Source organism: Terrapene carolina, unplaced genomic scaffold, assembly GCF_002925995.2.
Source record: "Terrapene carolina triunguis isolate 2854851 unplaced genomic scaffold, T_m_triunguis-2.0 Scaffold374, whole genome shotgun sequence".
Lineage (NCBI taxonomy): Eukaryota > Metazoa > Chordata > Testudines > Emydidae > Terrapene > Terrapene triunguis.
In genome coordinates this window covers 13143555-13158287 of record NW_020664725.1, presented here as the reverse complement: position 1 = coordinate 13158287, position 14733 = coordinate 13143555, and the positions used below count along the sequence as shown (strand labels likewise).

Genomic DNA, 14733 nt, shown 5'->3' with positions numbered 1-14733 from the left:
CTGAAAGTTTCCAGTGTTGGACTCAGCACAAAAGTGGGTTTTTGGGAAGTTTGAGCAGTATCCAATTGCCCATTTTTACACTTTGTGAAGCTGGAGAGTAATATACATATATGCATAAGTCAACTGCACAAGCAAAACGCCTGCCTGAGCAACTGTCTTCAGGGCAATTTTTACATTTGTGGAGGAGGAAAAAAAATCTCTGGAGGTTGATTTGTTTAAAAAAAAAAAAAAAAAGAAGCATGGCAGGTCAGTGGGCTTTGAATGTTAGACTGGCTCCCATGGGTTTTAGATTAAAGAACACAGGACAGGTAAAACTGTCAATGGGGCATGATGAATTCCTGTATCTTGTCTCTAGAACTGGACATGTTTCTCACCGACATATGTAACATATGCACATTTATACTACGTGAGGAGGTAACATCTGATAAGGCAGTCAGAGTGCACTATGAATTCCTTTATCTGTCCTCTGACTAATCAGTCTTCCCCAAATCACCCATACAAAGAGAGGATGAATAATTTTTGCTTTTAAATGCCTCAGAGGCAAATAGGGAGAGAAGATCTAAAAAGTTGGAGAGGGCAGAGAGGGTGATAATATCTCACTTAAGACTATGCAGCTTTCAGTAAGCCCAGCTGTCTACAGGGCAGATCCCAGCTGGCATGAATCAGGGTTGATCTAATGAAGTCAGTGGAGTGACACCACCTTCTAAAAGCTGAGAATCTGGCCCCCCTCTCTTAGGGGTTCTGTACTAGAAAACAGACATACCCTAAAGGCCAAGGTGCTGGTCTTTCAATTAACTAATGAAAAGGTGCAGATCATTCCAGTATCAAATGCTACTTTCAGGCAATAATTTAACAGTACCAACCCTCTTTCTCCCCCCCCCCCCCCCCCGCCCCCAACTTTAGTGTCATTGAAACCTGTCATTGAAAGAAAGGTAATTTATAAGCTATACCTTTGGGGTATCGACTCTTTCTTCTTCCATGAATGCTGACTCTACGTGGCAGCTGGATGGGGGAAAGGAGAAGGCTTCTGGAGCTGGCGGGAGGCCCGGAGACCTCAGCAGCCTTACATTCTGTGAACGCAGGTTCACTGGGGGCACCGCAGCTTGTGTCTATGAGATGTAACAAAACCAAACCATCTTAAGGCAAAAGAGGAATCATGAACAATGAAAACACAAAGATAACTGCAAATACAAAACCTGGTATCAGGGCTCCCCTGAGGAGTGTAGATTTTTCTGCTTATCACTGCATGATAAGGAGGGAACCTTGGTACCAGTCAGGCTTTTGTCATGTTGGATAAAGGGAGAGACGTGCTTGAGCTAAATTCCTTCAAGGTCATTGGCATACAAGTGTCATTAACATTAAAAACATAGTCCCGCTCAAAGGTAGTGGGTGAGATTTACTGCCTGGTTCTTCATCCAGAAACATAGCCTCGCAGGCTTAGACTTCAGAGTTCATTTAGTATATAGAAAGATTTACATTTCTGAACAAATAGCATCTCTTCAAAGATGGCAGAAGAAAATTGCTTGGAATCTGCAGATGCTCCAAACTGCTCATGCTTTCCATGTTCCACAAACCCTTTTCATGGTTCCTTTCCTCTGTCAAACTGATCAAAGTTTGAAAGTCTCATTTTAAAAACTTTATTTGTATAAGAAATCTCAGGGTTAAAATGAGGCAAATGGCTATTTTAAGCTGTTTGTGACTGTCTAAAGATCATCCCACCTGGTGACCCCTATGGAACAAGACACAAAGGAATGGGAAGGATTCAGATGTGAAGTCGGGCACCTTTAGAGGGGACTGATCTCCTGGAAAACATAGTATTGAAAGCAAAGGGGCACCAAACTCCAGGCAAATGTGGTGAAATCAGGAAACTGACAATAGACTGGAACAAATTATCATCACAGTCACAGGCCTGATTATGTGCTTGTGTGTAACACAGACACAGAATGATCACATAATTACACCTGCATGGGCTGAGCAACTACAAGTGTTTACAAAAACAAAGTTCCAAACAAAAATATTAATCAGACTTAAAGAAATAGTGTAAACAAGGCTCTAGTAGCTTCTGATATTTTACTGAGATTGTTGATAGGGTAGTCAAAAGGCCAGAAAGCTGCACAGCCTTTTCTACACCAGGGCTCCCCTATCTACAGCTGAACAAGTGGTACCATTGGTGGGAATATTAGTGAAATTCCCTAGCATAGACACAGCGAGCATCCATCATTTGTGTTCCTGAGATTTCCTCAACAGCCTGAATGACTTTCAAACCATCATGTGATTTACAAATGTGTCCATTTGGGATAGCGGTGTCTGATCTGTGTTTTCAGAGACGGTACAGATTCTGCCTTCCACTTCAGGAGAATGCAAAACACACAAAATGTCTTACAATTAGCCCCCAGAGCACCATCACTGCTCTGATTCCTCCTGGAAAAGAGTAATGCACGAAGCCTGGTAGCCACTAGATGCAGACACATCTAGACACAGCAGCACTCAGTGTACAGAAGGGACCAGCAACGTGACACAATATACATATTCAATACCATTAAAACTTGACTGTATGAGTCATCTTAGGCCAATTATTTTAATAGGGCCACGTCTCTCATGTTTCCAGTTAGGCATTAATGGAAATTATAAGCCAGACAATATTTTTGCACTTTAATGAAACAGGAGAGCACGTAAAAGGAACTCTAAGGGAATTATTGGAACAAAACATGGTAAACTGTACATGACCTTTCTGTTTGGAGGAAGTAACTAGGGAATAAAGACAAATGGCAAGAGTGCCCCAGAGCCTGTACTGAATCCATCAGTTTTGGAAGCATAACTGAAGAAGATACTGAGCAGATAGCCTCCTGGAATGTAGAGGCCAGTGTCTGAGCAGTGAGCACCCAGATGCTGTTCTTGTGAGTGTTGATAAAATACATGTGACATCTTTGAGACTCAAATCAATTAGTTAAGAGGTATACTGGGTCTACTCACACAGGTGCTGGAAAACCTCAACGGAGTCATTTACGGTACTCAGCCACCTGTGCTACAGGATTGCCAGCAAAACTAGACTCCTGACCACATGTCTCAGGAGATCCTCATGCTGGTCTCAGCAGAAACCACATTGTGTTCAGTGACAGGTATACACACCCTTGAGGCACTAAGTATATGAAGACGATACCTGTTGCTTAGATATCACAATGGATCAGACAGACCAACTCTAGAGATTTGTCTTGGGTATGACCTCACTTCTTCTCCAGACTTAAGTGCAAATAGAATGCATAGCTCAAGAACAGCAATGGGGAAAGTTAGGGTTAATTTTCAAAGGGTCCCAAGAGACTGTATGTGTAAGAACACCGAACAGAATGTGCTGACCATCAGCCTCTGTGCTGACACAAACTCCTTTCACTCATCTCTAAATAATCCCCTGTAAGAAGTTCAGCTGCTCATTTGTGGATTACATTCAAGGTACTAGGAGCACAGAGGAGTCTGCAGCACGGCTGAGTTGATGGAGAAAGACAAACCTCAATTACTGACAGCAAAGAATGCCAAATCCTCAGAAAAGCAGAAACATTCCATTAAAGTAGTGCAACAGCACACTTTTCTTTTTTATGCCCCCAAAAGCTGCCCCAGGAATGTTGAGGGTGAAACAGAACTACTCAAACAATGAACTGGGGGTTAAGAATGAAACTCCCTGTACCCATTAACCCTGAGGACAAGTGAAATCATCTTTGGTAGCTTCAGCCCCAGAGTGCAAAGTCAGGCCATATCCAATTTGCTGCTGCTCTGAGCCAACGGCCTCTGCTTTGTTCACCTGAGATAGGAGGCAAGATCCTTCATCAAGAAGGACAACTAGGTGTGCGCGCACAGGCCATGAAGTTGGGGTGATTCATTGCAGAGAGTAGTTCTGATCCAGTCTGGCCTCTCCGTGACCACATGCCCTCTCCAAGCACAGTGACCCTAGTGCTCACAAAATGAAACAGGAAAATTAGCCAGCCATTTGGGAATTGGCCAGTTTCCAAGGGTTCTCATCCCATTGCTTACACAGACATACAGACAATTGGTACCTAGGGTCTCAAATGATTTGACAAGACCCACAACTCTCAACAGGATGAGTCACAAACAACTGTCTTGTCATACGATGGTTCTGAACAGAACAAATGCAGACCACTCTGCCCAGAGCAACACAGAAAAGCTTGGGATTCTGAAGACACAGGAAACCAAAGGATCCTCTGACACAGAGCTACCTAGGAACAAGAGCTTTCTGAAACAAGAACATTTTGTGCAGTGTTCAGTCCCATCTCTGCCTGGAATTAGGAGTTACCTTGGCGACTGTTTGTTCAGCAATGGTGCTTGGCCGACGCTGACGAGCATCGAGTCTCTGCTCCACAGGGAAGCTACTCCGATGTGACTTGAGTCTCTCCACTAACAGGTAATAGATAGCAGCAAAGTGGTTATAACTCTTGTTCTGCAGAGACTGAAAAGAGAAACAAGTGTCTAAATGCAGCCAACCCTCCATTCTCCAAAACCACAAAATAAGGAGCTAGGAGAAAAATCACACTTTTATCAAACGCTTAAAGGGTGAGGGGGTCTCAAGCAAGTGTCAATCTGGAAACCAATCAGCTGAGAGACAGTTTCAAGCCAGAATGGCAAAGCAGAGTGTCAGCCTCTTGAGGCTCAATGGTTCTGTGAAGTTAAAAAGACGAAGTAGCTGCAGCTGCATGTGGAAGCCTGCTTCCAGAGTTAGTGCTCACTGCGTGCCTATCGGCAGTGATAGTTGGCGTCTGTAACCCAAATGCCTTTCTGAGCCCTCTAAGACTGGCTCTTAGCCATCTGAAGAGAGCAGGCGCCATGACCTCACTTATAAAGGGTAGGCTACTCCAGATCCTCACCAGCACTGGGGAATTGATCCCTGGAGTGCCTGTGCACACACTCAGCCCTTTCTAACAAGAAGTGTTAATAGTGCAGCCTCCACACTTGCTAAAAATACCAGCCATTCTAAGGAAATGATCATGCTGAGTCCTGAGGGAGTCTTTTGAGCATTTATTTCTGGCAAGTGGCACGATTTGGAATCCAAGGAAGACAGTCAATGCTTGCTGCTCTTATGCTTCTCCTTTTACTCTCATCTGAATTTCACATCCCCACCCTTTCAGAAGCGTAAATCCAAATTATTTTGCTTCTGATTTTGCCCCCTTCCATATGCCAAATGATGCTTTCCCCAATACCACCCAGTGAATCTAATGGAGCAGAAACCAACACAGCTCCTTGGCTTTGTTTTTCTGCCTAAGAATCAGCTTTACTGTCCACACAGAGCTCTAGAAGGGGGGGAGGGGGGAGGGGTTCTAGAAGTGGCAAGCTTCTGCATCCCAACAGGGGATCTTACAGGGCTATCACTTTACAAGCTCTGCAGCCTCAAAGTCCCACAGGAATTATTCACAGGCATTTCAGTTTGCTCCGTGATCCACTATAACAAACTGTAACCCCAAATGTTTGCAAGTGCACTCAAATAAAAATACCAACCAATAATTAATAAAAGAACCATCTCCAGTTCTGGAGGCCCTGGGATACATGGAGTGAATTCATTAATCTTTCCCTTCTGGAGCCAGTGGTTCATTCCAGTTATGATTCCCAGCACAAATGAAAGTTAATTAGGTGATTTCTTCCCAGGTCCCACTTTTTACATAAGCCCCACACATTTTGCTATGACTGGCAGTATCTGCACAACAGAAGCCCAGCTCACTGATAAGCTCATCGCATTCAGGAGAACCTTTCCAGTTATTAGAGACATCCTTATTCCTCTGATCTCTTTTATTAATCAGTTACAAAGAATCAGGGCCAAAGTTGGCTAGAGCAGTTGTGAACTGCAGGATTCTTAAACCTTCCAGAAGCTGGAGCATATTTTCTGTAACTTGCCTTCCCTTGAAAGGGTCTGTGCAACTGATAATACAGCAGCAGCTTGACTTTGTTGCAAGAGTAACAAAAAGCATGCTACAAGAGACTCAGGTAAAATCTAGATTAAATAAAGCAGGACAGTAAATGGGCTCATTCTGGGGTTATAGCTCTGTGGAAGGTCTATTTTACCTCAATAGTTTTCTGTTGGTCTATTCCAAGGCTGTGCATCAGCCGCAAAACCTGCTCATTATACTCTCCAATGGAAGGCTCGTTCTCCTGTCCTTGTGGATAGAGAATGGGTCTCTGCACAGGAACTTCTATTAGCATCCATTTATGCTCCTTAATCTGAGCAACTGTCAATCTCTTGGATGGGTCTAGGACCAGCATTCTCCTGATCAGGTGCTCACACTCTGTTGGGATAAAAATAAAGTAAAAAAGGGAACATGCTACAAACTCCTAGCAAAGAAGCTACAGTGCACACACTGTATTAATCTGACACCTACTGATAAAGAGCAACAACAACAGGAAACTGTCCTAGTTCTACCTCATTTTTGTGCTAAATAAATTTCCTGAAAGTTAAAATAATCTTTTGAGCTAAAGACTTCAGTTCACACCAAGAAAAAAAAAATCAACTTATTTAAAAAATGTGCTGTTTGGGGGAGGGGTGTCATTGATTCTAAGCATCTCCCAAAAAACAACAATGTTATTTAAAGCTCAGAAAGCCACTTGATATGTTCAAAACAGTGTCCCTTCAATTTAGACTAGACTATTGGCAACTTCTTCACAGCCTGCAGGCCAGTACCCGCATCATTGATTTTGGGGTTACGCTATCAAACATTTCCTCATTGTCTGTGATCAAGAGTGACAGAGCAAGACCCAACAACTGGATCAACCAAACTAGGAAAAGATCTGATAGTCTTACAACAACAAACAACATCATCATCATGTGGGTGTGCCACAGATATAAGACTCTGACACCCATATGAGTTGGTTATGTGGTTTGTTTGTTTGCTTTTGTTTAAAAGAAGAAGTCAAAGAAAACAGGAAAACCCAATCTGCATTACACTAAAATTATGGTGATTTTGTTTTCCCTGCATTTGCTTTCCAAACTAAAATGAATGTTTGTTTTGTTGTCTTGGAGAGTGAAAACTACTTGCTGTTTGAATCTGTGAATTTTTTTCTGTTTCTAATCAGAGGTAGGAAGTGGGACACTCCTCTTCATCTACACTCATATTCATTGTTCATTAATGACTCTGTTGTCTTGTCCACCATTTGCAGTTTAAGAGTTTAATTTAATCGAGCTTAAAATCCCCAAAGCATAAGGACAAATATATTACCTTCTGACATGAAATAGGGGATCCTGAACCTTCCTTCCAGAACCCGTTGTCTCAGAATAGGGAGTGTAGGTCCATCGAAAGGTAACGCTCCACAGACTAGAACATAAAGAACTACACCCATGCTCTGCAAAACAGAGAACATTCCTGCTTTTACCTTTCAGATGCACACAAGTACTCTTTGCTCTGAGTTTTGCTAGTGAAACCCCAGGCTGTCACTGAAAAAATTAAAGTTGTTTCTACATCCTGCAGAAACAGTGTTAAAGAAAAAGGAGTCATATACCTGAAAACCCCTAAACCTTAAGAACCCTCAGCTAACCCAAAATGGCTAGGTTTGCAGTGCCTTTTGCTGATCAGCAGGGTAAAGCTGCTGTGTGTAATGGATTAAAGACTCCGGCTGCTAGTGCAAAGCTCCATACGGGTGACTGAATGATACATGACAAATGAGCTGCTACTTCAAGTGAGATTTAAAGCCACTCTTTACTACATCAGAATATCTTCAAACAAAAAACCCACCCCAAATTCCAGTTGTTCAGAACACAGAAACCTCAACCTCTCCTGTTCACTGGCTTGCAAAGTTTTAAGGGAAAAAACCCACTAATGTTTGCATGGACTGTGATGGCTGTGATTCTGCACTGCTATTTGCAAAGCCCATTGAGGGATTACATAAGATGTGCAAGGAGATACACACAACCAGAACAGCAGCATTAAGCCAAGTGTCAGATTCATTTCTGAAACTGTGTGTTAATTGGCAATATGTAAGTTGAAACAGTCTTGCTACATTTGCCAAAGAAAATAGTGCCATATGGAATTAAATGACCATACCACACCCTGGGGACATGAATCTGTACGGGTAGACATGGCACTAGGTGCCTCAATGGAAAGAAAAAGCATTCTAAACACACACCAAAACTGGGCCAGCATACTGAGATTTTAAAACTACAAATATTAAAAATCAATGTCTTTATTTATCTGCCAAAACCTGAGCTGAGGATTATGTCTTCCTCCTGCCAACTCAGCTTTTTAGAGACTATTTCCATTAGCTGCTTTAGCAGTTATCAACTGTAGCACAAGAAAGACAGTATCCTGAACTCAGGTCTTGGCAGGTATGTGAAAGAGGAAACTGCTTTTCAGATGTTTTATTTTAAAATGTAAATACACTTGTGTTTTTAGTTTACAAGGAGATTTTTTTAATGAGCTGAGATCTTAAACGATTTAAAAATATTTACCAAAGCTCTGCAATTCACTTTTCACATTCAAACACCATTCACATTATTCTGAACCTTGTGCATGGTTGGAGAGTAATGGGTTCATTTGGCAGTTACAGGATAATAGGCTCAGCAAAGATGTAACCTTTACTCATTAAAAAGGAGTGCTTATGGGGACAGTGTTTATTTACTAAAACAACATGGATCTCATAGACTTTAAGGTCAGAAGGGACCATTATGATCATCTAGTCTGATCTCTTTAGATGAGCAGCTGCAAGGTGAACGTCTATGCACTGCCCTGTTTGTGAACTGAGCTCTCACTCAAATTAATCTGCCTCTCTCACATGTATGTAGTATTAGCACTGTGCTTCTGGCGCCAAAGCACAGACTGCCGAATTGCACTGTATCTCTGGATGCTTCAGGATATGGACACATCATCATCAAGACCAGAACACTAAAATTCGATTAAAAACAAATTCAGAATGAAAAGTCTCATGTTTGACAGTGCATTAAAGAGTGCAAGGAACCCTGCTCAGTGCATGTTTCTCCCTCTTTCACTTCATGCGATTTCGGTTGTCCTCTCTGTCCTCTTCCATTAGAGCAGCAGGCAGGGAAACACACACACTGATTCAACAATATGCATCTGCCTGCAGCAGAATGGCATGGGGCACATAGCTTCTTCTCTCTCTCAACTCAGAGAGAGGGCAGCCGACAGCTCCCTCCCCTTTGTGTTAGTGACTCAGACTCAACAGTTTACATCTTGAACTCCTGTAGGAGAAGGAAGCAGTGCAGTGAAGCAGGGACATTCATGCAAAGAACCTATTCAGAAAAAACAATTACCTACCTCTCGTAAGTGGTGTTCTTTGAGATGTGTTGCTCATGTCCATTCCAATTAGGTGTGCGCATGCAGCGTGCACGACTGTCGGAAGGTTTTTCCTCTAGCGGTACCTGTTGGGTTGGCTGTGGAGCCCCCTGGAGTGGCACCTTTATGGCGGTGTATATAGGTCCCTGCTGACCCGCCGCCTGCTCAGTTCCTTCTTGCCGGAATACTCCTACAGAGGGGAGGCGGGCAGGATTTGGAATAGACATGAACACCACATCTTGAAGAACAACAGTTACGAGAGGAAGGTAACCGTTTTTCCTTCTTCGAGTGCTTGCTCATGTCCATTCCAATTAGGTGACTCCCAAGCCATACTCTTGGAGGAGGGGTTGGAGTTCATCTGGTTGCAGATTGCAGCACTGCCCTGCCAAACACTGTCATCTCTGGACTGTTGCGAAATTACGTAATGCGAGGTGAAGGTGTGGCTAGAGGACCATGTGGATGCCCTGCATATATCCTGAATGGGCACTTGAGCTAGGAAAGTAGCAGATGACGCTTGAGCTCTTGTAGAGTGCGCCATCAATGTCGGGGCCGGAATCTTGGTCAAGTCGTAGCAAGTCCTGATGCATGACGTAATCCAGGATGATATGCGTTGGGAGGAGATGGAGAGCCCTTTCATCCTCTCTGCGACAGCGATGAAGAGCTGTGGGGACTTGCGAAATGGCTTTGTGTGCTCGATATAGAAAGCCAGAGCGTGTCTCACGACCCAGGAATGAAGCATGCAATCTCTGTTATTGGCATGCGGCTTGGGAACGAACACAGGTAGGAAAATGTCCTGATTTATATGGAATTGAGAACCTACCGTCGGGAGAAACGCAGGCTGTGGGAGCAGTTGCACCATGTCTTTATAAAAGACAGTGTAAGGGGGCTCAGATGTCAGCGCCTTGCGACCAAAGAGGTCCAGCTTCCTGGCCTCCTTGGTCTTTGGAGTGGGACCCAGCTGCCCTTGCCACTCCGTGTGATTGGTGGTGTCCACCACTAATGTGCCCAGTTGGGGTGGATGAAGAGATGCTCATACCCCTTTTGTGGAACAAAATATTGGCGTTCTACCCCTTTAACTGTTGGTGGGATAGAGGCTGGATTCTGCCAGAGCACCTTAGTTGTATTTACAATGGTCTTAATAAGAGGAAGGGCCACTCTAGAGGGTCCCCTCAGGAGCCAGGATATCAACCATTGGGTCTGAAACCTCTGTGACCTCCTCAGCCTGTAGGTTCAGGTTTTGCGCCACCCGGCGAAGGAGGTCCTGATGGGCCCTGGTGTCCATTGCTGGCAGAGAGGTAGTCGTCCCTGCCATCGCCTCATCAGGTGAGGTGGAGGAAGACGCCCGAGGAGGGATTGGGTCCTCTTGCCCTTCCGGTTCCCTGATGGTCACCAGGGCAGTTTCAGGTGCATCAGCTATAGGTGTCCTTCCTTGCACTGGGAGTGGGGTGACAACAGCTCCTGTCTGCAGCAGATTGCCCCAGATCTTCCTCTAGGGACGCAGCTCTCTCCTGGATCCCTTGAGACCGATGGGGCCCCGCGGTGTCCCAAGGCCACCAAAGTCGCCCTCGAGCCTGGCTCTTGGGCCTGATGATAGGCCCCTGGGGTCCAGAAGGGCCACTGCACCGGCCCCTGCCACTGGGGAGGCCATGACTCCATTGGCACTGGGTTGGGGTGCATCGCTTCTCAAGTGGTGCCGGGAACAGTGCCAGGATCTAGAGCAGTACCAGCTCCGCCTCCAACTCAGAGGAGTACTCAGATGTGGACCAAGACGGAGCAGAACCCGATGGTGCCGGAGATCGGTGCCGTTGTGAGGATGAGCGATGGCCCATCATCTTGAGCTTCCCCTATGTCTGATGGGGGGGCGGAGCCGTCATCGGTGCCATCATTGTCAGAGCCATCAATGTCGGTGCCAGGGCATGTGCCAGCAGGCACAGGGATTGAGCCATCATGGCGATCAGATCCCGTGCTGCTTCCAATGTGTCCGGTGTGGAAGGAAGATCGAGGTCTTCTCCCTCCAAATCCTCCAGCACTGGAGAGTCCACCCGCACCTGACTCGACGGCCCCCGTCACGGCCAGAGTCGACGGCTGTGGGACTTGCAGGCCAGTTTTGGGGTGTTCCAATACAGGAGGCACCCCACTGGTGTGCCATGCTGGTGAGCGGCCCCTGTCCGCCGCCTTATTCTTATGCAGCACTGGCGATTGTGAATGGTGTCACAATGTGGAGCTGGGCCTCGGGGCTGGGAAGCGGTGCCAATGCTCCTTACCAGAGTCCTTCCTCGGTGCCGAGGGTTCCCGCACCAATGCCGGTGCTGGCTCCGGCTGTGGGCGAAGTGCAGATTCCATTAGGAGGAGCTTCAGGCGAGAGTCTCTCTCCTGTGTTCTGGGCTTAAAGCCCCTGCAAATCTTGCACCTATCCGCCTGATGACCCTCCCCGAGGCACTTGAGGCAGGAGTCGTGTGGATCGCCACGTGGCACAGACTTCAGGCACTTCTCACAGGGCTTAAAGCCCTGTTACTGAGGCATGCCGTGGTCAGGGGGAAAGGGAATCGGAGATGATCCCCCAGCTAAGTACTAATCAACTAATTAACACTAATGGGTAACTATTTACAACAACTATTCGAAGAAAGACTGCTAAGTAGGCACTTGTAATACGCAACACTGAGCTGCTCCAACAACCGTCACTGGCGGTAAGAAGGAACAGAGCAGTTGGCGGGTCGGCAGGGACCTATATACACCGCCATAAAGGCGCCACTCCAGGGGGATCCACAGCTGACCCGACGGGTACCGCTAGAGGAAAAACCTTCTGACAATCATGCACGCGGCGCACGCACATCTAACTGGAATGGACATGAGCAAGCACTCGAAGAACCTCACATTCTGCAAGGAACAGTGACAGCTTTTTGGATTAGCTAAATTATGTCGTGCAGTGACTTCATGTGCACCTACTATGTAACCTTAAATGCCAACTTGGCATTCAAAGTGACTTTACAAAGCAAGATCCTAGGCTTCAAAACTATTGGGCCTTACGATCATTTTGTGACTTGGTCTATAGAAATAAAGCCAGAGGGGAACAGCCTGTCTTGTGGTCTAAATGAAATTCAGAGGTGATTACAATGTTCATTTCTAAAAGGTGATTTTAATCTAGTAAATAAAATAACAATACCCAGATATCCAGCTGGGGTCCTTCATACTGCTGCCCTTCAAAGACTTCCGGGGCTGCATACGGGGGGCTTCCACACCAGGTGGTGAGAGGCTCACCACTTTTATAGAAATTTCCAAACCCAAAATCTGTAGGGGGGAAAAAAAAATTTATTTTAACACATCTACATTTTTAAACCTACATCCACCAATGATCTGGTGCTGATATGCACTGACTGGGCCCAAAGGCCCACTTTCAGTCATAGCTCTATATTTCCTGCAGAAACAAGAGACTGTTACTCTATTTTTCACTCGCAGTGCAGATTGCTGACTCTTAACGGTAACTGCACAACTAGCCCCCATCCCAACCAGCACAATGCAGTGATTAATTTCTACCATTGGGGTAAATCTGCAATTATAACAATGTCATCATCTAATTAAGTGAGAGAGTGGCAACCAGGCTGTGAGCTGAGCCTACGTACTCACCTGTAAATGTCTGAGATTCAATACTGAACCTGAGAGCTCTTTGGCTTTCTCTAAACTAGGCTTTCTTTAGGCTCAGAGAAGGAAAGTGATTTGACCAAGGGCACACAGCTTTTTAATGGTAGAGAACCTAACACACAGAACCTGAGTCTCCTGAATCCCAGTCCAATGACCTATCATTATGAAATGAGGCCTCTTCGAGGAAGTATCAAAACTGACTTAATACAAACATAAGAACAGCCCTACTGGGTCAGACCAAAGGCCCATCTAGCCCAGTATCCTGTGTTCCGACAGTGGCCAATAAAGTGCTAAAAAGATGCTTAAAGTAAACAAACTGGGGAAAAAAGAGTGGAGCAAACATATTTTCTCTTTTTCAGTTCCAGTAATCACAGCGGTTACATGTAACAGTAGGTACAAAAACATTCAGTGTAATTTTTAAGCTGATGTCCCTTTCAGGCTTTGATTGCTAATTTGGACTTTGACAATGTCTCTGGAAAGGTTGCTTTTGAATAGCTATTAACTTTGACTTTAAGAGAGTAGTTACGTGCCATCAACTTGTCTGTGCATGTACAGTGGACATCAGGGTCTTCAGCGAATGAATGACTAATTCAGGACAGCAGGGACAAAATACACCCATCCTCAAGGTGCCACCAGATAAAGAAATAAAACAAAATGTGGGGAATGTTGTGTGTCCATTGCCACAATCCGTTGCAGCCCTCTGGCTCTCTTCTGTCTTCCACACACACTTCCTAGTCAACACCTTCAATGCTCAGCACAACTCTAATCTGATCTGCCTCTCTGCTCTTACTTCTAGCCATCCTTCTTTCTCCCTTTATCCTGTGCACACTTCATTGCCTTCTTCCATACTCCTTTGTAACACCCCCTACTCCTCCTCCTGGCACACCTGTTTCAAGTTCCTCTCACGAACCCCTTCCTTCAACAAAGCCACTCAGTGCTAACCCGCAAAGTGGCGTTAACTATTTATTAATACATTTTAAAAAATAAACCTCCACTGCAATGTACCTGCTCATCTCTTGTGAAATTCTGACTCCACTAAATCAGTGGAGGTTTTGCCATTGACTTCAGTGGGGCCAGGATTTCTTCCTTGCTTTGTGAGAGAGACTTTTTTTTCATATACCAATTTGAAGTGTTAGGTCCTTGGGTCATGGACCATTCTGTATGGAGTAAATCACTGTTGGCACTCAAAGAGGAAGAAAAAACTCCAAGGGGAAAGGGAGTGGGGTGGACATATTCTTTGTTTAAAAACCTTCAAGAGTTAGACAAACCCTAACTTTAATGTTAACTAATGGGCTGTAGTTTTGTAGGAAACTAATGTCACAACCAGGCTTTACCCAGGATACAATGTGGACTGATGAACAGCTGTATTCCCTCAGTTCTCCAATCTGGGGTGCCTTTTACACTGCTTTGCTGTGAGAGCTACCACTCCTGGTCTGCTCGCACACAGCCTCCAGCAGGTAAGTTACTCCCCGTTATACTGTATGAGTGTTACAACTAGCCACTCATGAAATTACACTGCAGAGCAACACCAGCATATTCCCAGTCCCAGACTTTCCCCAGAAATGTACATCTTGTACTGCCCAGTTCTCTCCTGGACAATACAAGCCCATCATGTTATTAATAGAAAATGATATGCACAAATCCTGTTATCCCAAATGGAGTTTCCCAAACATTTCAATCCAAACACACTGAGATAAATCAGTAAAACAAGTTTATTAACTACAGAAATATAGATTTTAAGTGATTACCACTAATGAGGCATAAAAGTCAGAATTGATTACAAGAAAATACAAGTAAAATGCAACTAATGCCTAACTTA

General features: G+C 44.8%; 1 protein-coding gene across 2 annotated transcripts in view; it reads right to left on the bottom strand.

The window, feature by feature from the left end:
- SIK2 (salt inducible kinase 2) overlaps positions 1-14733 on the bottom strand; it is a 105402-nt gene that overhangs the window by 19960 nt on the left and 70709 nt on the right. For both annotated transcript variants that reach the window (XM_024207165.3, XM_024207166.3), the window contains exons 5-9: positions 12439-12563; positions 7209-7332; positions 6061-6281; positions 4304-4456; positions 951-1109 (exon numbers count right to left, since the gene is read on the bottom strand). In XM_024207165.3, coding sequence (XP_024062933.2) covers positions 951-1109; positions 4304-4456; positions 6061-6281; positions 7209-7332; positions 12439-12563 — 782 coding nt within the window. The remainder of the gene's footprint in view (positions 1-950; positions 1110-4303; positions 4457-6060; positions 6282-7208; positions 7333-12438; positions 12564-14733) is intronic.